At 41.2% G+C, this 22993-nt stretch overlaps 1 protein-coding gene across 1 annotated transcript in view; it reads left to right on the top strand.

Annotated features, from left to right (window-relative positions):
* LOC310987780 (ethanolamine kinase 1) overlaps positions 1–22621 on the top strand; it is a 28419-nt gene extending 5798 nt beyond the window's left edge. Inside the window, exons 2-8 of the mRNA XM_083974205.1 lie at positions 306–568; positions 1574–1726; positions 8726–8874; positions 9218–9301; positions 12232–12392; positions 15268–15341; positions 22014–22621. Coding sequence (XP_083830331.1) covers positions 306–568; positions 1574–1726; positions 8726–8874; positions 9218–9301; positions 12232–12392; positions 15268–15341; positions 22014–22083 — 954 coding nt within the window. The 3' untranslated portion in view covers positions 22084–22621. The remainder of the gene's footprint in view (positions 1–305; positions 569–1573; positions 1727–8725; positions 8875–9217; positions 9302–12231; positions 12393–15267; positions 15342–22013) is intronic.
* Positions 22622–22993: the final 372 nt, after the last annotated feature.

Genomic DNA, 22993 nt, shown 5'->3' with positions numbered 1-22993 from the left:
CTTCATGCTCAGTGTGACTGTGATGGACAAACAATAACTCAAACTGAATGACACATCACAAGTTATATTTCACAGTGTTCACAGTGAGCATAATCTTTACCCTGTGGTTATTGGCTGTTGAAGAAACCCAAAGGTTAGGTTAGGTTCATGACAATTAACATTGATTCATATTATGCACTCATTTTAACAACAGTATGCTGAAAGTCAGTAGTACACTATAAAAAGTCTTTCATTTGCTTTGTTTCAACTAATAACTGTATGTGTATTAATCTCCCCTCCCATTTCTTACTACTGATTTCTTCTAGACGTTCACAGAGGGCATCACCAACCAGCTGATTGGCTGTTATGTAGGCTCTCTGCAGGAGGCCGGTTGTGTTCTGGTGCGGCTGTATGGCAGAATGACAGAGCTCTATGTGAACCGGGACCGAGAGGTGGAGATGTTCCAGGTCTTTCACGCCCACGGCTGCGGCCCGCAGATCTACTGCAGCTTCCAGAATGGCATCTGTTATGAGTTTGTTAGAGGGACAGTGCTGGATGATGAGCTGCTCCACCAGCCCTCCATCTACAGGTCTCTGCCAGAGCACCTTTTTAATTTTTTTTTTAAATTTAACCTTTATTTATCCAGGAAGGAAAGATCCATTGAGATTTAACAATCTCTTTTCCAAAGATGTCCTGGTCAGGAAGAGCAGCATTACAAAACAATCAATCAAAACAAGCGAGAACATACAGAGCAAGTTAGCAAAAAGACAATGATAATCGATACAATAAAAGAGACCCCAAAAGTGCAACACAATTTGAAAGCTAAGAGTCACAGCTGCAACTGGTGACTACAGTAATAGTTCAGAGAGAGATTGTTTAAAGCCTATACGTATATTTCTGCTGTATTAGTAAAAACAAAATGACTTAGATAGAATAGATATGAGTAACCATACGTTGCATTTTCTGCGACTGTTCAACTAAATCTACTGTACTGTACCAGTAAAATATACGAATACTGTAATGCCGCATGATTGTTTTCAGATCAAACAGGTTTATCATTAAGAAGAATTTGAAACCTTTATTTTCAAAGAAAACAGAAGGAGGTCATTGTTGGAGGTTGTGCACATGTTTGTGTTCATTTGTGCTGATTCAGGTGGGGAGGGTTTTTTAGTTGTTTTAGCTGAATTATTACTTCTCATGTTGAGCAATGCTGTTTAGTCATGGCCCCTGTTCCATTCATCACTCTGATGATAACAGGCCAACATCATTATTCTCACCCCAGGACAGTAGGACACAACACAGCACCACCAGGGCTGAGCAGCCAAGGCCATGATGGACATCCATCACCCTGCTCTGCCTGATACCCTCTGTGGAGAATACCCAGAGAACTCTATGTCACCACTCAGATGCCTCAAAAATGAGCACTCTGGTGGTCAAAAGGTCACAAATGCAACAAGGCCCATTTTTTTTTTGAAAAGAAGAACAAGATAAGAGCGCTAAATGGAAAGGGAGTTGTGTGTCTACTCTGATAATGGTTGTTTGGGCAATAACAGCGTCAGCCAGGCTCATCTGAGAAAATGTTTTCTCTCTGCAGATTGATCGCAGCAGAGATGGGGAGAATCCACTCGATCCAGCCAGAATGTGGTCGGTCTGCTCAACCTCTGCTCTGGACAAAAATGTCCCACTTTCTCACACTGGTGCAGAGCAGCAGCAACAGGAGCCCGGCTGAGCAGCGCAGCATGAAAAGGTACCACTCATGATACAATGATCTGGTTAAATCCACTATGATACAATGATCTGGTTAAGTCTGGAGGATTGGTCAGTTGTTGGTGTTGTTGGGGTTTTAAAAGGATGTTCAGTTGATGACATCATCTGCAACTATTCCACTTTTACAGATACAGAATGAAACACGATTCTACATCTGTACGACCACAAAGTTTACACTTAGGATCAGAGGTTAACTAGGTTATAGCAGCAGTCAACCAAAGGGACAATGTCTTGAGGGGTTCAGGCATATCAGAGATTCACTTGAAATTTGGACACTTTTCCATTGTCACAAACAATTTTCTGATCTTACCATATAAACTATAGTCAAGCATGGCAGGTCCATCGCTGCTGTCCACATGCTGATATTTTTAGCCCTTACATACCAAAACCAAAAGCACATGAGCAAACATTCACAAAATGGTTTAAATGGCGTGTTTATCTTTAATCTAAAATAAGATGAAAACATTAGCATAACTTGCTACAGTATCTTGCTTAGGAAGCAGGAACAGTCTTTAAAGTGATAGTTCAACATTTTGGCAAATTCGCCAATTGCCCTTAGGAGTAGGTTCATAACCTTTAATTGTCAGTGCAAGCTGTTTTAAGATCAGTGGTGCAGAGATACAAGCTGCTCAGTTAACACAACGGAGGGGCGCGGTATTTTCACCTTTCCCTCATCAAACTCATCAAGCAGGTCCTAACTTCTTCACAAGAGCGTTGTTGGATTGTGCATTTGATGAGTTTTGAGGGAAAGGCCAAAGTACCATTTCGTGAGCAGCTCACGTCTCTGCCCCGCCGATCTAAAAACAGCTTGCAGCGGCAATAAAAGGTAATGAACCTACTCCGAAGACTATAGGGATTATGGCAATGGGCGAATTTGCCAAAATGTTGAACTATCCCTCCAAGAATACTATGTCCATTGGTTCCTACCTGTAAGAAACAAGAGGTAATTAAAATACAAAGATGTACACTTGTCTGTTCTGTAAGAAAAATCCATCTTTAGTCTTCAAACTGAAATTTGACATCTATACACAAATCTGTAATTTAAACTGAGCCAGCTGGAGCTGTTCTACAGTATATGAGCTGGAGAGAGTTTCAACCGGCTCCTTAGATTTCCAAGCAGCTACGGTGTCTTTGCTACAGTTAGTCGGAGACACTACGTTGACAACATAAAAAGCATTTTGTGAAAATTGGCTATCATTGGATGCAGCTTCATGTGCGAAGACAGAGCTGAATGCTTGGCAGGCGCAGCAGCAGTAATAAAGAGACGGTGGGGTTTAGTGAATGGCCAGGTGAGAGTGAAGGTCAGCTGTCTGAAGATCACAGCAGCTCCACAGAAGGACCTGGGGAGCTGGGGCCGAGCCTCACTGCTGCTTTGTTGCCGTCATTCCTTTGATGAAAACCAGCCACATTTCCCAGTAATTATCTTGGAGGCAGAAGCACTTCCACTTGATTCCTTATCATTTTCTCACATGGCAAAGGTGCATTCCTCAAACCTGCTCCTCTCCACTTGTACGTATGTTGTCTTTTAAATTACCGGACAGTCAGGGCTTGAATTGTTTCGTAGGCACATTCACCTCTCACCGTGTTGACTCTGTGAGCCGCCACTGGTCAGAAGAGCGAGTCGGGGGAGTGGCCTACGTGGCAATGACATTGCATTATCTCTGACAGGGGTCATGGGGTGAGAGGTGAGAGGGGCTCGCTAGACACTACAAAGAAACAGACTCTGGGCCACAAGCTTCCTGCAGAGCTCTCCCTTATCGGTCAAACGTTCAACCCTGTTTATGTTTGCAGCGAAGGGGTCGGAAGTCCACCCAAACCGAGGCTGCAGGGCTGACAGCATTTCACTTGCTTTTGACAACAACTGGAACTCCTTCTTTGAGTTTTAACAAATAGATAAATCGGATTGTTCCAGGACAAGTCACTCAGATCTGAGAGAGGAGAGAGTCTTTCATGATGAGAAGCAGTTCTTGAAAAAAGCCAAAAGTGGCCACAAAGATGTAGGAGAAAGCCAGCACAGCCAAACGTCTTTGTCATCAGGAAGACGAGAAACAGGCTGCTATTCTTATTCCCAGTTTGTCATTTCGGGTTCGTCTGGGTTCTCTTTATAAATCCTCGTTGAAGCATGTCATTTTTTTCTCTCTCTGCTATCAACCAGGAATGTTTGCAACAAATGCAGAATAAAATCGACAAAAGCAGCATGACCTGCATCAATTTAATCAAACCTTTGGAATCTCACATTTGTCATTCTAGCAAGAAAAATTAAAAATACTCAAAGTGTAAACATTTGATTTATTGAGAATCCAACACACACAGAAATGCTTTGCGATGTTTCAACAGATTTCATTTGCATAACATTCCCTCTTACATTTCACTTATTTTTCATGTTTAAACTTTAGTTTTACACAGAAATTTCTAAACTCGACTCTGAAGACTATAGACTCTTACTTTGTACAATATGCTGTTTTGTATACAGTTAGATACAAAATGCAATGAGTGTATGCGCAGGTGAATTAACGCAATTTAGGATGAAGTACCTGAGGATGCATCTGCAGGAGCGAACTGCACCACATACACAGGTCCAATAGATGGTGCTATATTGTGAGACATTTGTGTGTGTTGAGTGTGTTGACACAGACCGCTGCTGCTCAAGTCCAGATTGATGTGCAGAACAAAATGATCTGGAATCCATCATCAGTTAGGAAAGGAATAAAATAAAAAAAAAGTGCTGGGGAAGTGTGATAAAGAGATGGAAGGAATGCTGCAGCATCGTTTATCAGATTTGAGATTTAAGAGCTTGATTTATGGTTAAAACTCATGTCTATGGTGTGTGTGTCTGTTTGTATATTCACTGATCTCTTGAATGTGAAACTGCATGTGTGACAAGATACACACACGCGCGCGCATACACACACAGAAGCAGGGACAGAGGAGACCAAGGATGGGGGCAAGAGAGGTTTTAAACAGGCATCAGAGAAACTTTTGTACTTGAGAATGTATGAGTGCTGCTATGAATGTGATCTTCAGAGGAAATGGTAAAAGAAAGCCAAAGAGAGAAAGCGGGAAGAGGCTGCACCTGCAGAGGAGGTCTTCAGCTCTCAAGCCACCCGCTGCGCAATGAGAGAGACAGATAGAGAGACAAAGAGAGAGGGAGAGGGAGAGGGAGAGGGGGTGGGAAAGAGGCTGCAGCAGCTGCAAGGTTCGGGAGAGAGAGAGAGAGAGAGAGTAGAAGTCAGAGATGGGAGAGGAAAGAGAGAAAAGCCATGGAAAGCAAAAGTGCAACCTCTTCCTCTCCCAAAGGCCCCCTGCCACGTCTCCCGTTTGCACTTCTATGAATCGTGTAAAACCGCAAAGAGAGAAAAAAATCAGCAGTGCTCGGCTGGTGTTTGAAATCATATGTAAATAAGGCACATTGATAATGAAGCGCCAGAGGAGGAAATTCCACTAATTACCTTACAGAGACTTGACAGGGAGCAGGAGGCGAGCGTACTTGATGTGCTGTGCCTCCATGAAAAGCAGAGAAAAAAGAGAGGAAAAGATCTGATGGCAAGACGACAGGTTTCCTTTTAAAGTCAATGGAGGTCTTTCATTTGGCTTTTGACTCGCAAGCAGTGATCGTGGCTTTCTATGGTAAAGTTGGTTTGTTAAATTTAAAGAAATGGATGTGGTTGAAAAGGAATCATGGCGATTCACCATTCAACCGTGTGTTTTAATTCATATTAGAGTGAGAGATGGATGAATTATGCATGTCAGAGGGGGTTGGTTTTCAAGTAACAGAAAGATTTCACAGGCGAGGAGATGTTGAGTGAGACTCTGACAGCTCCACTCCAGGCCTGCATTCTTCTCAAAATGAAATAAATTGAAATCAATTTTGCGGCATTTTCAACATTTTAGGCGACAATAGAAATCAAACTTTCTTTTCAATATAAACATATGAAAAAGATGGAGGAAACAGAGGTGAGTTTAGATCTCAACCTGCTGCAGTCGTCCTGCAATCTGTTCATCGGAGGAGGATAAAGAAGGACCTGTTGTGTGCTTGCAGATGTGTTGAAGTTGTATAAGGCAGTCTGTGTCATGACTATAAACACAGCTCCTTCCCCCTGCTTTTATTGTGCGTTCCTAACAGGCCCCACTAAATTATGTCTACAAGTGTGTATAATACTGGAGCATCTGTTTGTTCCCCTTTGAATAAATAGGTAGTGTTTAAATTACACTGTTTAAATTACCCTCTTGTCATGGCTCAACCACTGAAAAGAAAAACACGAAAATTAATTAGGAGACGGATGCTTATGCAGCATTTCTTCCATCCAAGGACATTAGTGCCGTCTTTGATAGATGGAGTAATCAACAGAGTGAAAACAAGGCATGTAACCTTACAAGGGTTCCTGAACCGCCTCGGTATACAAACACATTCTTAGAAGAAAATTGTGGAGTTCATGTCAAACCTGCTCCTCCGTTCTTACAGCAAAAATTCTCACTCCTCCTCCGCCTCCGCTGCAACACTTTCCTTCAATGCACCAGTTGAGTTCAGAATTTTCCCTTCAGCTGCTGCTGTGTATCCACTGTCTCTGTGATTATGCCCAAAATCCCGACTCTTCTGTTTCAAACGTATTTTTAAAAGCTCTGGAGAAAGTCTGTGTTTTTCCTTTAACCTGTGGTGGACAGGCCTCAGCACACTACAGGACACTACCCTGCTGGAATCTTTTAGCTGTAAACCTTTCAATGCAGTTCACAGTGTAGATGAAGGGGGGTGTCTGTCACACAGAATTTTTTTAAAAAGGAAAATAAGAAGTATTTGGAAATATTTAGTACAATGTGGCCTTCTTACCACACCTCTTTCTGGTTAGGCTACTTGAAATGCCACATTAGAACTACGTCTTTGTCTTGTTCTTTATTACAGTAAGTTGTCATCATGTATGAAGCACCCTCACATGCATTGCTCTGCTCCCAGTGGGTCATGCACAAATGTGGCACAAATGTGGTGCAAATGTGGCGCAAATGTGGCGCAATTACGCACACCGCAGAGGAGAGAGAGTAAGTCATCTTTCTGACCAATCACTGCTCAGAGCCGGGCATGAGCACAGGTGAAGAGATGGCAGCAAAAATACTTTCACTTTGAATCAGCAAGAGGAGAAAATAAGGAAGGTTCACTGTAGACACATGTCTGTAAAGGACACACATGCCTGTTTACTTGACTGAGCTGCTCTGAGACATCTCCCCTGCAGGGACATGAGTGTCCTGGACTGACTCTATATGGCTGAAAGACACGAGGAACTGGCTGCTAATATGTTTTTCTCTCAGGCTGAAGTTACTTTGAGGAAAACATCTCTTGTTGACAGTGGACATTGTTTTATGTCATGTAATGTTTGTATAATGATTAATATGAATTAAGATCATAAATAACAATAAGAATTGAATAATTAAAAACGGGTGTGTGAAACATTCTCATACGTTACAGCAACAGGTTCTATGTGGACAGAGAGTGGGGTAAGTTGAGCCACTTTTGTATTCAGGATCACTACATCAAGACAATTATAGTTTTGTTGCTAACTAACACATCTGCATATATTTCAGGATGTTTTGCATCCCTACAAATTAACAGAATGAGTGTAAATATAACTGTTTTTAAAATATAGCATGTTCAAAAAAAGTGGTCTTGTGACTCAACTTGCCCCATGAATGGGGTAAGTTGACCATAGGAGTGGGGTAAATTGATCAACCCCCCTTCTTTCCTTCCACCCATCTCCTACCTCCCCCTTTACTTAATATTTCATCTGTCCAGGTTACAGGTGAACACAAACTGCAGGGACTTCCTGCTGAGTCACCAACTCACTGAGATTTGGGGAGTTTTGTAATTACGTGGCATCTTGGGAAGAATCCCAGATATTTTTCTTTGAAAGTAAAGTTTGGCACACTATAAACAACTTTTCCTGTTTATAGGAACATACTTACTGTAATCACAAACATACAGAATCTTGATTTAATCATTTGGACATATACAGCCAAAATACATTCATTAAATGTATAGGATAGGTGGCTCAACTTACCCCTGGCCAAATGGATCAACTTACCCCACAGCTACCTTAGCTTGGGTTTATTGCTCTCACAGCTAAAATGGTGCAGATTCATGCTAGGTTTACTACCTCATGTTGTAGCTCATAGATACCACAACCCATGTATAAAACAAATTTACAATCATCTCTTTTGGTCTAAACACAATTCTCATGAAACTTATGATCGACAAAATTCACTCTTGAGAGTGAAAAATTATTTTTTTTGGTCATAAATGTTAAACCACTTTACTCACGTGGTTCTAATCTTCACAGACTCCATGAAATGATGCCTGCCTCCCAAATATTTGGTCACATGCTAACTTTTTCCTATGGTTTCCTAGAAACAAGGGGTGGGTCAACTTACCCACTGGCTCATCTTACCCCACTCTCCCCTAACCTAAATAATACCTGTAGTAAGATTCTGCACTTAAACTAAATTAAGATTTGGAATCCAGAACTTCCTGTCACCTCCGCCCACAGTGCAATGAGCTGCTAATGTGAGACAGAGGGTGCATGTGCACAAAACATGAGTATTCTTTCATTAAATGTGCAGTTGTGATGAAATGTGATGGTTAAGCTACATCACTGTAGAAGTGGAGAGCACTGACTGACTGCACTGGACATTTGCTGAATAATGATGACTCTGTCTGAGGAGTCTCAGTCATAAATATCACTAAAGGTACCTTTTGTAGCCTTCGGTATGAGTGGATCATTTGATACCCCTGACTGTGGTGTGTAGCCTATGCAGTGTGGTAACATCACCTGAATGACTTGGGAGCTAAACTGGGACCACTAACCAGATCAGAACCACACCTCATTCATGAAACATGCCTCTACATGATGGAGAGAAACTCTTCAAAAATTCATTTCAATGATTTTTTGTGTGTGTGTTTCTTCTTCTTTCTTTCTTTTTTTTTTGCATCTAACAGCTCTGCCGCCCCAAAAGAGGTACCCAGCTTTGAGACTTTGTCAGTGGAAATGGAGACACTGAAGAGACACCTCTCACAGATTGACTCACCGACTGTCCTCTGCCACAACGACCTACTGACCAAAAACATAATATACAACCAATCAGAGGGTGAGGAACAGTAGATGCAGTCCAGCTCTTTTCTCCATCCTTCAGTCGTGATGAATTCTCAGTCCACCACTGAAGCTGTTCAAAAATCCTGTCCCTTTTTTTATCAAATATTTTGTCTCATTTGTTGTATCCTTTTTTATTATGATTTTATTTTACTCACACATTTTACAAAGATGCCCAGGGTGAATTTCTATCAAAAGAGACTTCTTGTTCCTTTGGCTCCTACAAGGCTCTGCACTTTCAATAAAAAAGAGGGAGAGTCAGCTATACCTGAGATGTGTTCATCATGTTGCCCTGGTAACCGCTGCTACTTTTCCTCTCTCTCCTCCACTCTCTCCATCAGGAATAGTGAAATTCATCGACTACGAGTATGCCGATTACAACTACCAGGCCTTCGATATTGGAAATCACTTCAATGAATTTGCTGGTAGGTCTGTGTCATAATGAAAAGAAGTTCAATTTGCCAGAACATAGAGGACTGCCTGGTGTGGAAATGATGTGTACAGGATGTGATATACAGAAGGACTGCTCAGTTGGTGCTGTCTCTTCAACTGGAATATTATTTTATCTGTCCACAAATATGAACCATGAAACTATGTTCTCCCTCCCCGACGCTGCCAAGAGAAATTGCTGTCTTCATGAATTCTATTATGTAGTGTGCGGGGTGATAATGGAGGCTTTGATGTACCAGCTGTGTCACAATGACGTCTGACAGGGTCAATTTGTACGTTTGAAGAACAATCATCACTTTAACACTTTGAGACTGTGGTGATTAAACATATCATCTCAGCTTTCATGTCAACACTGACCGTTTCCAAGTGACTGTAACTGATCAGACTGTCACGACTGAAAATTAGCTTTGTCGTGTGTCGTCAAATCCTTTAAGGCCCCATATTGTATGAAGTGATGACAACGTCTTCTTTGATTATAAAGCAGGTCCAGGCTCTAATAATTCTGTGAAAATATCAAAGCCTCGGTCCACAGAGAAATGCACACAGCCTGTTTTCAGAAAGTGAGCCTAAAAAACCAGCCGTCAGGACTTAATGTGACTTTGTGACGTCACAACAAAGCAGTCACAACCTTGATTTAAAGGAGCCGTATGTAAGAATTGTTGCTGCAGTCAAATTCAAAACACAGCAGCGCGTTGTTTCCCCTCAGCCAGGCGCGGATTAATGCACAGGCTGACCTAGGCTGCAGCCTAGGGGCCCCACGTGTGGAGGGGCCCCGGGATTGGTCAGATTATGTGGTCACGGAGCCGCAATGTTATAGAAAAAACAGCGAGCCCCGACAGCAGAGCGCAAGGTGGGAGAAAGAAAAAAAGAGACCAACAACTAGCCTATAAACTGAGATCCATATGGGCCAAAACGGACTGGGATCAGTCTCTGATGGCCACTGAGAGTGAGTTAAATCATGATTAGCCGAAGTTACACGATTATACGGGGGCGATCGTTCATTTGTAGAAGGATATTGTTGTTGTAGGTTGGTAAAGAGCTGGTTAGGCTACATGCCTTTTTTTTTTTTTTTCAATTGCCCGTTCATTCGGCAGGGCGGGGGGGCAGAAACACTGTGCACCTCAGTGTTATGATGTGAAGGATGTGTTTTTGCTCCTCATGTTCCCAGAGAACGTGTTCTACCTTTCTTGTAGCGCTGCTCCCGCTGCCGTCCTTTTTTTTTTCAGCTGCCGTCCTTACTCGCGCTAATGTTTAAATCCCACCGTCACGTCATGTTTTTTTTTTTTTAAACCCTACTGTCACTAAACAATAGGGAAGACAAATATGCAAGAATAGAAAGTCTCTTAGAGAAACATATCCAAATCAAATCCGTTTGCAGTGCCTCCTTGTTCTCTAGTCCTATTAGGCTATTGGTTCAGTTATTCACACACGCGTCCTTCATACAGGGCCTGCCCTAGGATTTTGGTGGCCCTAAACATGATCTTGTTTGTGGCCCCCAAAACACTCTAGTGCAAACACCAAATCACACACACTGCTTACAACTGAATGAACAGACACACACAGACATCCTGTGAGGTCTGAGACCAATTTCTTGACTTTTACTTATTTTCTTAAATTCATCTTTTTAACCCTCTAGGCCCCAGAGTTTATTTAGGAAAATATTAAGTTTGGATTTCAAGATTTCACAAGGCTGTAGCTTGCAAGTGGTGAGGGATAAATCTATGGTGTAAATGAGAAAAATATTCATAATGACCTAAAGTTTGTGATATGAGTAAATTTACTCATCTAATTTGCATATTGTAACGTCACCAGGTGGCAGCCACATTGGATTACGTGACTTTCAGTAAAACTGAATTTGAAACATATTTTACACAGAAAAAATATTTCTGTGTAAATATTTCTTTCTGTACATTTAGAGTCTGCCACGCGGACACACACACACACACAGTGTTTCTCAACACCTGAAGATCCCTTCCTGTTCAGCTTCGAGCTGCGGGAGCCCCTGAAAGAGGAGTGGCTGCGCTCCAGTGAAACTCTTCTTTTCTCAGATATTTTGCTTAAAAACATACCCACAAATGACGTCAGGATTGAAACTGAGTGTGTTCGCCAACTAATGGTACCAAGCAGTAACAATATAGGGCAGTAGATTTAAAGATATGGGCTGTTTTAACCAGGAATGCTGCCTGTCGCAATAATGCGACTTTGGCAAACCTTCCTTTATTTGCTTTATATGCCGCTGCTGCTGCATAAGGGGGCCCCACAGAAAGAATAGCCTAGGGGCCCATGACTACCTTAATCCGCCTCTGCCCTCAGCATACCCCCCAAAAATTAATGCGAATATTCTGGCTGTACTAGTGTTGTTGGTGAGATCAGTATGTTATCCACAAGTTTCCAAACGTCATCTATGGTCAAAACCGGAAGCTGGTTTTTTCATTTCCAGTGGAATTGTGCGTTTACGTTTCCATGGTTTTCAGTCGTTGTCATAGTTATGGTAAACGCATGGATCTATTAACGCTGGCTTTTAACACGGATGCCAATTTGTGTGTGTCCATTGTTAAAAGCTGGTGTGATGATCCATGCGTTTTACAGATTTTCTTTGAAAAAAAAAATACATGCATTTACCGCCACTACCGAAACCATGGAAACGTAAACATAAAAATTCCACTGGAAGAGCAAAACCGGCTTACGTTTTTGACGTTCGGAAACAGGTGGATATCAACATTATTCCTGAGTCTCTGTGACATATTAGGAGGATTTTATGACTATTTGCTTTTGATTTCTTACATACTGTTCCTTTAAAAAAAAATTCTGTTTTGTGTCCAGTTTCCTGTATGAAACCAGACGGAATGATTCAATTCAGCCTTTGTGTTGAATTCACTAACATGTGCAATTGTGTGTGTTATAGGTGTGAATGATGTGAACTACAACCTGTATCCGAGTCAGGAGCTGCAGAGGGACTGGCTCACAGCCTATCTGGAGAGTTACAAGCACAGCACAGGACGAGAGGTCACGGTTACAGAGGCAGAAGTTACACAGCTCCACATTCAAGTCTGCAAATTCTCACTGGTGAGTTTCTGCCCCCCCCCCCCCCCCCCCCTGACTGCTGAAATGTTGAAATTCATCATTATGTAGCGCCTTAACACTTTGGACAGACTTTGAAAAGTGACAAATCTCTCAACAGTTATTTCCTTTCTCAGAGTTATCCTAAAATAGTTCATTATTATGAGATTAGTGTGCACATTTCAACAACATCCATATGTGTTTGCGCAGGCCTCTGAAATGGAAGGGTGGCAACACCTCACCAACACATTTGAACAATTTCACTTTTCCAGCAGCACCAAGAGAAAAAAAAAGTCCTCAAAGAAAAACAAAGCTGATCTGCAGCTGACCCACTGCTGCTCGGAGTTTGATGGACTCCGTCTGAGTTGATTAGAAACTGCCACAGGGAAAAATGGAAGAGAAAAGAGCCAAAATTATTTTTCTTACAACCACAATTTCCATTCTTCGGTGGCTCAAGTGGTGCTGGGCCATCCGTCTAAAAGTGCTTTCACAGCTCAACACAATATGTAGAATTGTCTGACCAATTTCTTTTGAAGAAGTCCAGAAATGATAAGGAAGCATATTACTTTTTAGAATAACTTGTGTGTGGGAGTATAGTGACCGGGGATGTGGGGGCGTGGGGGATGGGTGATAACATCATGTTGATTGAAATCAGATTTTCTGTAACGGCCCAAGGAGGACTTGAGGGAAGTGGGAGAAATTGATCACTGACACTCAACAAGCCAAGTTTCCAGCTCGACTGGTTTTGGCAAAAAGCATGTGTGAAAGTGACAAAAGAAACAAGGTCCCTCCTGTTGTTTCTCTGTGTGTCTTATGCTCACATGAAATATCATGACCTGAACAATACACAGTAATGATGTGGTATTGTCTGACAGTGAATTAACTGCCAAAACTAGTGGAATTTGTTTTTAAAAAAAAGGTGACACAAACTTCCACCTCTACGTTGTGTTTTGACCGTACAGATGTGAACAGATGTTTTAAATTGTCTCACATCACATCTGGTGAAACCATTGGATATACAGTAGTTGATTATATTTACAGCAGTGATTATTAATTCAATCTGATGCTTTTTGATTTCATTTTTTTCTTCCTTCTTTTGTGATTTCGATGAAATGCTATTGTATTCCTTTGTGCCACTTTCATGTCACTTGCCTGGAATAATCAACCTACATTGAAGGAAGACCATAGTGAAGTCTCAGCAGTTAATGATACACATGAATAGTGAAAGCCCAGGAATCAAGGGAGCCAGTCTGCTCTGGAGGAAGCGGTGTGGCTCGGCTGTGTGGCATTGATAAAGGCTGGCCCGATGCCAGAGCTCTGTGGTGTGAAGCTGCCTCTCTCCACTTTTAAATCCTGGGCCAACTGTGCCAGGACACCACGGGGTCTTTACAACTCATCCTCACATCCACAGGGATCTCCTGTCCCGAGGCCCTAGCCTGCAGCTCCGTGATGTCACTTATCTGTTTTTGTCAATGGCTCCCTGTCACCGACAGCCTCTGCTTAGTGTTAGACTAATGCCCTCTTAATGGAGAGCAGTTATTAATCATAATAGAAACATGCTCAATCTCTCTCTCCAGCTAAAGACAGAGATTAGAGATGAAAATCTGCCAGCGAGGGGAGAGAAGCCAAGGGAAAACCGCACATTGCTCTTCAAGTATTTCATTCCACCCTTTATTTGATTATCAAATAAAAATGTGATTATATCACTGGGCCACAGAACAGAGGCTTGTCTGGATCTTATTAGGACTTGCTATTAGTGGTCCTACCAAGAAGATTTACAATAAGGGTGGAGAACAACAGAAATTTATGGAGCCATGGAAGTCCGCAAGCCTAAGTGAGCAAAGCCATTAAGGAGAGAACCATTCAATACAGAAGTTTGTCATCCTGACTGAGCAGCGGCAGCAGCAGTTATGGGAGCAGTTATAACCCGACAGCTGGAGGTCACTGGAGTCTGGTTTTACAGTTCTGCTCTATAGCACCAGGGGAATGTGGCAAAACATGACACAGAAACAAAGCTGAATATTAGTGAGACCACGCAGCACCTGTGATCTTTAATCAGCACCAGGAACTCTCTCCGTACACAATCACTGTTTGTTCCTCTGCTGCAGGAGCTGTGTGTGGCTAATGAGTCTATCATTCAGTCAAACCGCTGCAGTTCAGCCTCCGTCAGCATGCATTTGCCCCACTGACGTGTTCTGGAGCGGGATGCTGACATCTGACCCCCACCCCCCATGTGACCTCCCTGTGAGGGGGGGGGGGGGGCATGTGCTTTTGAAGCTTTAATTGGATTAAAGGGGCGAATTGAGAATTGCATGGTCGTTACACATTATCGCTGCTGCTCCACAAAGACATCATCAACATCAACTGAGCGTGCAAGCACATTATTATGTTTAATGTTACAGCTGTACTTTTAATAAATCAGACACGCACGCACGCACACACACACACACACACACACACACACACACACAAATGAATAAAAATATAATAAATGATTGAAAAGATTACACATTAGTTGGGAGGTAGTAGAGGGAGTTGCAACAGGGGATGGTAGCAACAAGTCAAGTGCCAGAGTGATGACAATGTCTCATACTTTTTTAATATGTTGCAACTGCCCCTGATCCATGTTGCAATTATACCAAGTTGCAGTCAGTTGCAACATCTGAATTCTTTGTTCAAATAAAAATCATGATTATGTCATTGATGCTTATACAGATGTTAGTTTGGTTGGTGTGTAGTCCAACAGTGTTGCAGCCGTTGCCCAGTTCTAAGTCTGGCCCTGCCTTTGGTAAATTCTATATCGCCGTGGTTCAGTACTTAATTTTCAAATCAAAAAGTATTTTTGATACGGTGTTTTATTGTTCTCTTTCTTCTCCTTCAGGCGTCCAACTTCTTCTGGGGTCTCTGGGCCATCCTGCAGTCACAGTACTCGTCTATTGACTTTGACTTCCAAAGGTTTGTACCTGTGTCAGAAGCAGCTTGAAGCTTTGAGGAGGTGTTTCTGTGTTCACAGCTGGCAGAGTCCAAGAGTCACTTGGCATGAACACTTGATCACATTTCCTAACCTTCAATGACACTGTGTCTGTCAGCAGATCGGCAGGTTACTATATTAAAATGGACTTCTGAAAAACACATGATGCCCCAAAGAAAATTATAAGTCATAGCACCTCCTTATTAGAGCACACAAATACAAATGGAAAATACATCCTGAGCATTTTATTTCTGTGTTTAGACAAACAGGATCTTCATTAGGATGGCCTGACCAAGAACTGGCTCTTAGAGAAATTGCTATTAAAGATCAGGGTAGGGACTTGAGCCCAGAGTGTGGAAATATTTCAGGATTTTCTTTTAAAAAGACTTTAAGACTTTGGTGTATTCAGAGTCTGGCATAAAACAGTCAAGACAAGCTCAGTGCCTCTACTCCTCTTGTCGCTGCTAAATGGAGACAAAATATTTACACATGAAATTCTCTGTTTTTCTTCACTCGAAAGCCACTTTGCTGGAAAAAAAAAAGGAAGATGAAAAGCCAAACGTCCACAAAGACTTTCAAGAAAGAAATTAATTTCTTTTATTTTGAAGGGTATTATGATCCACACAGGGACTAGTTGTCTTTAAACGAGTCCAGGAGACATTCCTCACTACCAGCAACCAGACAATAAAGTTCAGGAGGGCAAAATGTTTCCCTCCTCCCCCACTCTTCACTCCCGTGTGCCCCGCACCCGCCACAGTTGTGATTGTGATCCTAATCACTATTGACATACGGCACCCTCCCCTCTGTGAGGCTTTTCTCTGCCCAGTCGCTAGATCAGTGCAACCCAGTCGCCAGGATGAACAGAGGCCCCCGCCTCATTTTGATCTGGACCTGGGAGGAAATGTGATCCGGAGGGGTGCCGAGGCACAGAGGCACTATTGTTCCCGTTGCCGTCGGTCCTCCCTTACATATACGTTCCTCATCCCTGGCTGGGCCACGTCGGCCTGCTAGACGTCTGCTGCTCTAAGCTGCTGGCTGAGGTTGGCCTAGAGTGGAGGGTGGGGGTCAGGTTTCATGTCTTCATCTACAGGGTTAAACTGAAATGAGCTATGAGAGCAACAATAACCACAGGAAAACCAGGTCTATGGCCCTAATACACACGAACAGGGACAGACTTAAGGAATAAGGAGAAAACAAAAGTGGCGAGGAACTTGACTAATGCAAACTGCACAGTCAGGGGTCACACAGATGTATGTATATATATATATGTAATTTCAGGCTTCAGATATTTGACTCATACATGAACTAGCTGCTGTATGTGTAAGCACATGCTACTTTGTTTTACTTTTAAAGCTCATCTCTTCTGCTACATTCAGACTACCTCGCCGTTTGAGAGCGGCGTGGAAACACAACCCGGTTTTTAGGGGCAAAAACCTATGGAAACAATGACGTAGACATCCAGTGTTGCTGTATCAGACTCTGCTAATGAAAGCGTCATTGTCAAATTACAGATATTACTGACTAACAGCTGTCATGTAGTTGATTTCTGCATTTTTCTGCTGCTATTGAGAGCACTGAAACCAAAACAACTGCTGGAGCTGAAGGAGCTTGCGTAGGTACAATTTTGTGAGGTGATGATTATTATACAGAGTTAGTGTTTAATGTAATGAGTAATCCAGTGTTAACCATAATTTACTTGTCACTTGTATTTGTTTAGTTTTTTTCCTTTCCATTATCCACACTGCACTGCTGCTTTATTCTATGGCAATACAACATTTCTATCATGAGAGATAATAACTTGGAGTTAAACCGTTTATGTGCTGATGTGTGTCTGTGGGTGTGTGTGGAGTGTGTGTGTGTGTGCTTCCTCCCACTGTTATCCCCCTGAGCCAAATCTCTGCCGACTTCCCAGCGAGTGACAGGCGTCGCCCGGGCCTTGTGCTTTAACCAGGCCCAGATGTAGATGTGACAATAGGGAGCCACAAGGGGAATGCAGCGCTGCCCCCCCACCCACCCCCACCCCCTCCACCGTGTGTATTTACTTTCCTTATATGATTTTATTCATGTGTTGAAAGTGTCTGCGAGTCAGTGGTTTAGATTTGTGGACGTGTTGGCAAGGCAAGCTGTTATTTGACAAAGACATTATTATGAGGAAATGAATGAGGAGGAGGCCCACTGTTTGGAATAGCACTGACTGCAAAATTGGGGGGGAATTGTGCACAAAAGCACATTGTGAAATGGAGTACCTGCTTTGGAGGGAGTTCATTCTCCCCCTACTTCTGCTAAATAGAAAAACATCTCGGTTTCATCTGTAATGATGATAAACGTTGAGCACGCTAGTTTTAGGTGTCGGCTCTAATAGAAACAGAGGTGAATGGGATTGTCTGTGAGGACCGCTGTTCTTCTAAATGCCTCTACTCAAATCTAATTTCACCTCTGAAGGGTGTGGAGGGACAGGTCATTAGATTAACAGTGCAAAATCCTTTTTCTTTTGGGATAGGCTGACACTAAAACCCTTTTCACTCTTTATTTCAATTAACTAAACATCTTTATAACGATTTTGGATGTTTATTTTTACTCTGCTATTGTAAAGTAATTTATTTAATGTGTGTGAGGATTTGTCATTGAGCAAATGAAAAGCAATTTAGACAAATACACGAACCTGCTGTACATTCACAAAACATTTTCATCAGTTTGACAACATATACACCTGTATGAAAACATCACAACACATTGGAAGTGATCCCGCAGGACACTAAACAGTCATCAGCCTGGCTGGGACTTGTTTAAGGCTCATTTGACTTTTTTTTACTTTGACAAACCACTAACAAGTGTATACCAGTGTCTGACAGCAGGTTTTAAACACCTCTACCAGGAAGACTCTCACAGTCACTGTTGTCCACGGCACAGCTTCACTGATTCTGCAAGAATATGAAATGAAAACAGGCAAAAAGCACATTGAACACTGTCCTCACTCTCAACATCTATACATTATGTAATGTTTGTGTAATGATAATGATCCAAACTTCATCATGAATGAAATCCTTTTTTATTGTTGCACATTTTATGTATTTTATGTATTTATTGCCTCAAATGTAACTTTTACCAAGGGATGGAAATCCTCTCAGTTTTATCGATTCTGATACTGATTTTGTTCATCAGATCTGGTTCTTATTGAATTTCTCTGGTGAGTTCAGTATCCTGAGCAGAGAAACACAGGATGAGTATTTTAACAACCAACATCAGGTTGCCTTTATTTTTTTGCCACATTTAGGCAGTGTGTAAAAAATTAAATAAATTGTTAGACAAATTATATTATTGAATTACATTAATTATATTATTTAAATTACTATATGAATAATAAAACATGTTTACATATAATTATTAAGGAAAAATTATAGACATTATTATTATTATAATAGCCTACACATTTCTGCTATCACAGATAGTGACCAATAAAAACAGACAATGCAGGAATTACTCAAGCTACTTGTAGAACAAAAACAAGAGCAGAATATAGAATCTGTCAACACTAAGAGAGAGAGAGAAGTGAAGAAGAGAGAATTGGGGTGATACAGCTTAAAGAGCCTCGGGACTTGAACTCATGCCATTGGGGTTAGAGTTATGTCTTCATGGTTGTCTTCTGCCCCCACCCCAACCAACACGTGTCTGTTTGACACACCCAGGCTGTGTTGTAGGACTGAAGTAATGTAGTGTGTGTGGATTGTTTTTGTTGATCTTTTCTGAATTGGTAGCATGTTTGTCTATTTGCATGAATATACAGTATTCATATATACATTGCAGTCTATTGAGCTCTCAGGGCCCCGGAGGAAAACCATGTTAAACAAACTATCAATGAGAACTTTTTTTTGGGGGAAAAAAAAAGTCAATGAGATTTAAACTATTCTATGCTAATAACAGAGGCTGGTGTGAGCTTCTGTACAGGATTTAATGGAGGATTTGGGCAATTGCAAAACAAATCTGTGTGTTGTCAGAGTCACTTGAAACCACTAATGTGACCAAATCATTTTTCACATTCACATCCTATAACATTCCCTGACATTATGCAGTGAAAAGTTAGTCGATACTCAACCGTGCTTCTCTCTTTAGTCCTTTGCCTCATAATCAACAGAAAGTGACTGTGGAAGATCATCACTGACGTTTCCATCTGCACAGCAGCCAGAGACCTTCCTCAGCCACAGCCCAGCAGGTGTTTCTTTTGTCCAATCAGGGGAAAGAGAGAAGGTTTCATGAGAGAAAACTGTCAATCATTTACTACGGCATGTGTTTCCTTCAAATTTATGTCTGTCCAGAGAAAAGACTTGTGAGTTTGCCAAGCCACAATTTGAGAAGTGAAAATTGCATACCAGTTCTGCTGCCAGGATTTCTATCCCCCCAAATTTTTATTAACAGCTTAGTTGTATAAAAACATAATATCTAGGGGACATGGTTAAAGCTGGATACATACTTTACCCCCTGTCAACAAGTTTCTGAGCTACTGGTGTGTATTCCATATCTAAATATTAGCTACAGTTTGGAAATTACAAAGAGGAACTCCTGCGGAAATTTGCAAAGAGCATACAACAGAGGCAGAAGTCTGACACGATAATTAGAGAGTGGTTTTACCCAGAGATACATGGTAAGAACAGACTGATGGAATACAGGTAGCTAAAAGGCATGTGTCTGAATTCTCTTTTTGTCTCAGCCGGCAATAAGTGAGAGAAAAGCTATTCTGAATCAAGGAGTTCAACGAAAGCACCGATTAAAGGACAAACTCCTCTCTATTCCATCCATTTTCTGTGCTTTTGAAACTTCACTTAATTTCAAAAGGTAGAGTATAATGGCCAAGGGCAACAGCGTACTCAGACATCAGGTTTATTGAAGCTTTTGATAATGTGGTTTGAACAAATACAAAATCACTTTTCTCACAGTTAAGTTCTGAAATGACTTTGGCACAGTTTTCAGACTCGGAGCTTTATTTAACAGGGTTTGATGCTACATTATGCAAGTTTTGCAAACAGAAATACAACTTGAGCTATAAGCAGGGCCCACTGTGACCTGAGGTGAGCACTAGAAAAAACACATTATTGCCTTGACTCAGTGAATGTTCTGAAAGCTCATCATAAGTTATATCAAACATGTTTTTAAGTAGTTAAAGAACTGCTCCAGGCATGAAAATTATCATTCATATTGCACATCGGACAGTTTTTATTGTAATATTTTCAGTGAATATTTTCCACATTTGTGAAGCATTCACAGGCCTGTGATTATACATCTACAGTAACTTGACGCATGAAAAGATCAGGGTACTGTGTGTTGTGCGGGACTATTGATGAGCTTTGTCAAGTTAAAATGACCCCCCCCTGATGACATCATTGTGATGTCATTAGGATCATCTCAACTTGAAGCTACAAGAATTGTCGTTAGTTACAGCTTGTTAAAATTCAACAAGAAATCATTTGAGTTCCCTGATAATTGAGTTTTTTATATATCAGTTCTGTAACCCGGCACGGGAAGACTGGGACCAGAGTTCCTGCTGCTTGGTTGGTGGATGGAAGAAAGGGCAAGATGGTGGTTGTCAAGGTCAAAGAGTGGTCACCAAATCAAACCATTTACAAATTCAAAAATGCATGGACCTGCTCATTTTATATGGATGTGGGACCCACGGCAAAGTAACTTACTGTTTTGCAACACCGTCTACTCACCTAACTACACCTGTCAGTTAACTCTCAAGACACAGAAAACAGACACGACATGGATCAGTGGCTTATGAGCTACAGTAGTCAAGTAGTAATCTAATGAGTAGCCTTCATTGTTTTTTGGGGGATATCTGGCCAGTTAGTTGGTCTGTGAGTTTTATTTTCGTGTAAGTAATGATCAATTTGAGAAACACTCCATTACAAACAGGACAAAAAGTGTAAAAGAGAGACTTTAAATGTTCCGTGTATCCACATTTGATTTGAACAAAAGACATCGACATGGACAGGAGAGGTTGTTGTGTAGTATACTTGCCTGAACATTTTAGAATATGACCTCATGTTCACAGTACAATGTGTAATGTCTATGACAATGGAAATGATTTCCTCTGATGTAACACACTAATGTTACATTTAATGCAGACTCATCCTTTGATTCGTAAATTCATATGGCATAGTGACACAAGTCAATGATTTTAGATTTGATTTAGGTTTGTAAATTATTTTTTTTAAAAGAGTGTCTGAACAAGCATTAGTCTGGGGTCAGAGGTCATTAGTGCATGGTTTGAACGTGTCCATCCTCATTAACTTCAATAGGATTTTTCAAGTCTGGTCACTTTTCAGAGGGACTGATATGTTCTTGTCCATTGATCCATGTATTTGGTCCTTTTACTTACCTTAGAATCACCACAAGGTTATGTTTAACACAACACATTTTTACTATTATTCATATGATATACTGTACTGTACTTGATGGTTAGAGAACGTCGTACTGTAGCTGAGGATTTATTCATTTGCATAGTGTTTCTAATGAAAACAAAGAAAACAGACTAGATCGTAGGGCTGGATACTTCATGCTGCATTCTTTAACAGGCTACATTTTGTATAATATGTGTAGATCTTACAGTCTTTTCTTGATGTTCTCTGATCACTTTCTTCTTCTCTCTTCTCTCCTCTCAGATATGCCACGGCACGACTCAACTTCTACTTTGAGAAGAAAGAGGAATATTTTGGACTGGCAATGAGCTAGAGACACAGGATAAAAGACATACTATTTTTAATGAGTTGTAGCTTTATCTGCTCTGTGAGTCCGAGAGCAGCTTTCACTGATGTGACCCATGTTGCACTGAACAATAACCACAGTGAAACGAAGGCACGCAATAACCCATTGTTTGTTATTTCAGGCTGAAGTGTGAGTTAATATGTTTTGCTATCACTGTGATTTTTGTTTTACCACAGTCACTATGCCGATAAGCTTATTTGGCAAATTGAGTTGAAGCTGACGCCAGAAACACATTAATTGTTCCCACATTTAGCCGGGTCACATGAAGCCACAAAAACTGAGCCTGATCATAAAAGCCTTAAGCGAGTTATTTGCATGCTTATTCAGTGCGTACCACACTTCTGATGGAAAACAAGTTTTCATTTCTACTTACGTACTGCACCAAGTATCATTTCAAATCTGTCTCTTTCCTGAGGACTTGGTGTTTAGCTGCTTTGTAGATAGCTTCTGGGATATAAACCAGTCAATCAGCAATTTATTCAAATAAAGACTAGTGTCAAAACAAGGTGTAAAGTATTTCCTTCAGTAGAAATCACAAATGCATCCTTATCCTAGTGAGTAGTGATACTGTAGGCCTCACCCACTTCACATTCACGTTCACATTATAAAAGTGCTTCACTTCCCAATGTTAAGCTCAAATAGTCACTGTTAAGAGTGTCTTTGCTCCCTGACTGACTGAAAGTGCTGTTACTATGTACACTTCTGGTTGACTACACCTCCAACACACTCCTTCATAATGACTCATTCAGATTTGTATATGCACATAACCTTTTCTCTCTCTGTATACATTGGAAAGAAGTGCAGCAAGGACCAATTCACTGGACAACGTCAAACTGAGGTTTTGTGGATTCAAGAATAAGTTTTATGAAATTTCATA

Source organism: Trachurus trachurus, assembly GCF_905171665.1.
Source record: "Trachurus trachurus genome assembly, chromosome: 6".
Taxonomy (NCBI): Eukaryota; Metazoa; Chordata; class Actinopteri; order Carangiformes; family Carangidae; genus Trachurus; species Trachurus trachurus.
The sequence above is the reverse complement of the archived record's forward strand: the minus strand, read 5'-3'. Positions and strand labels throughout refer to the sequence as shown.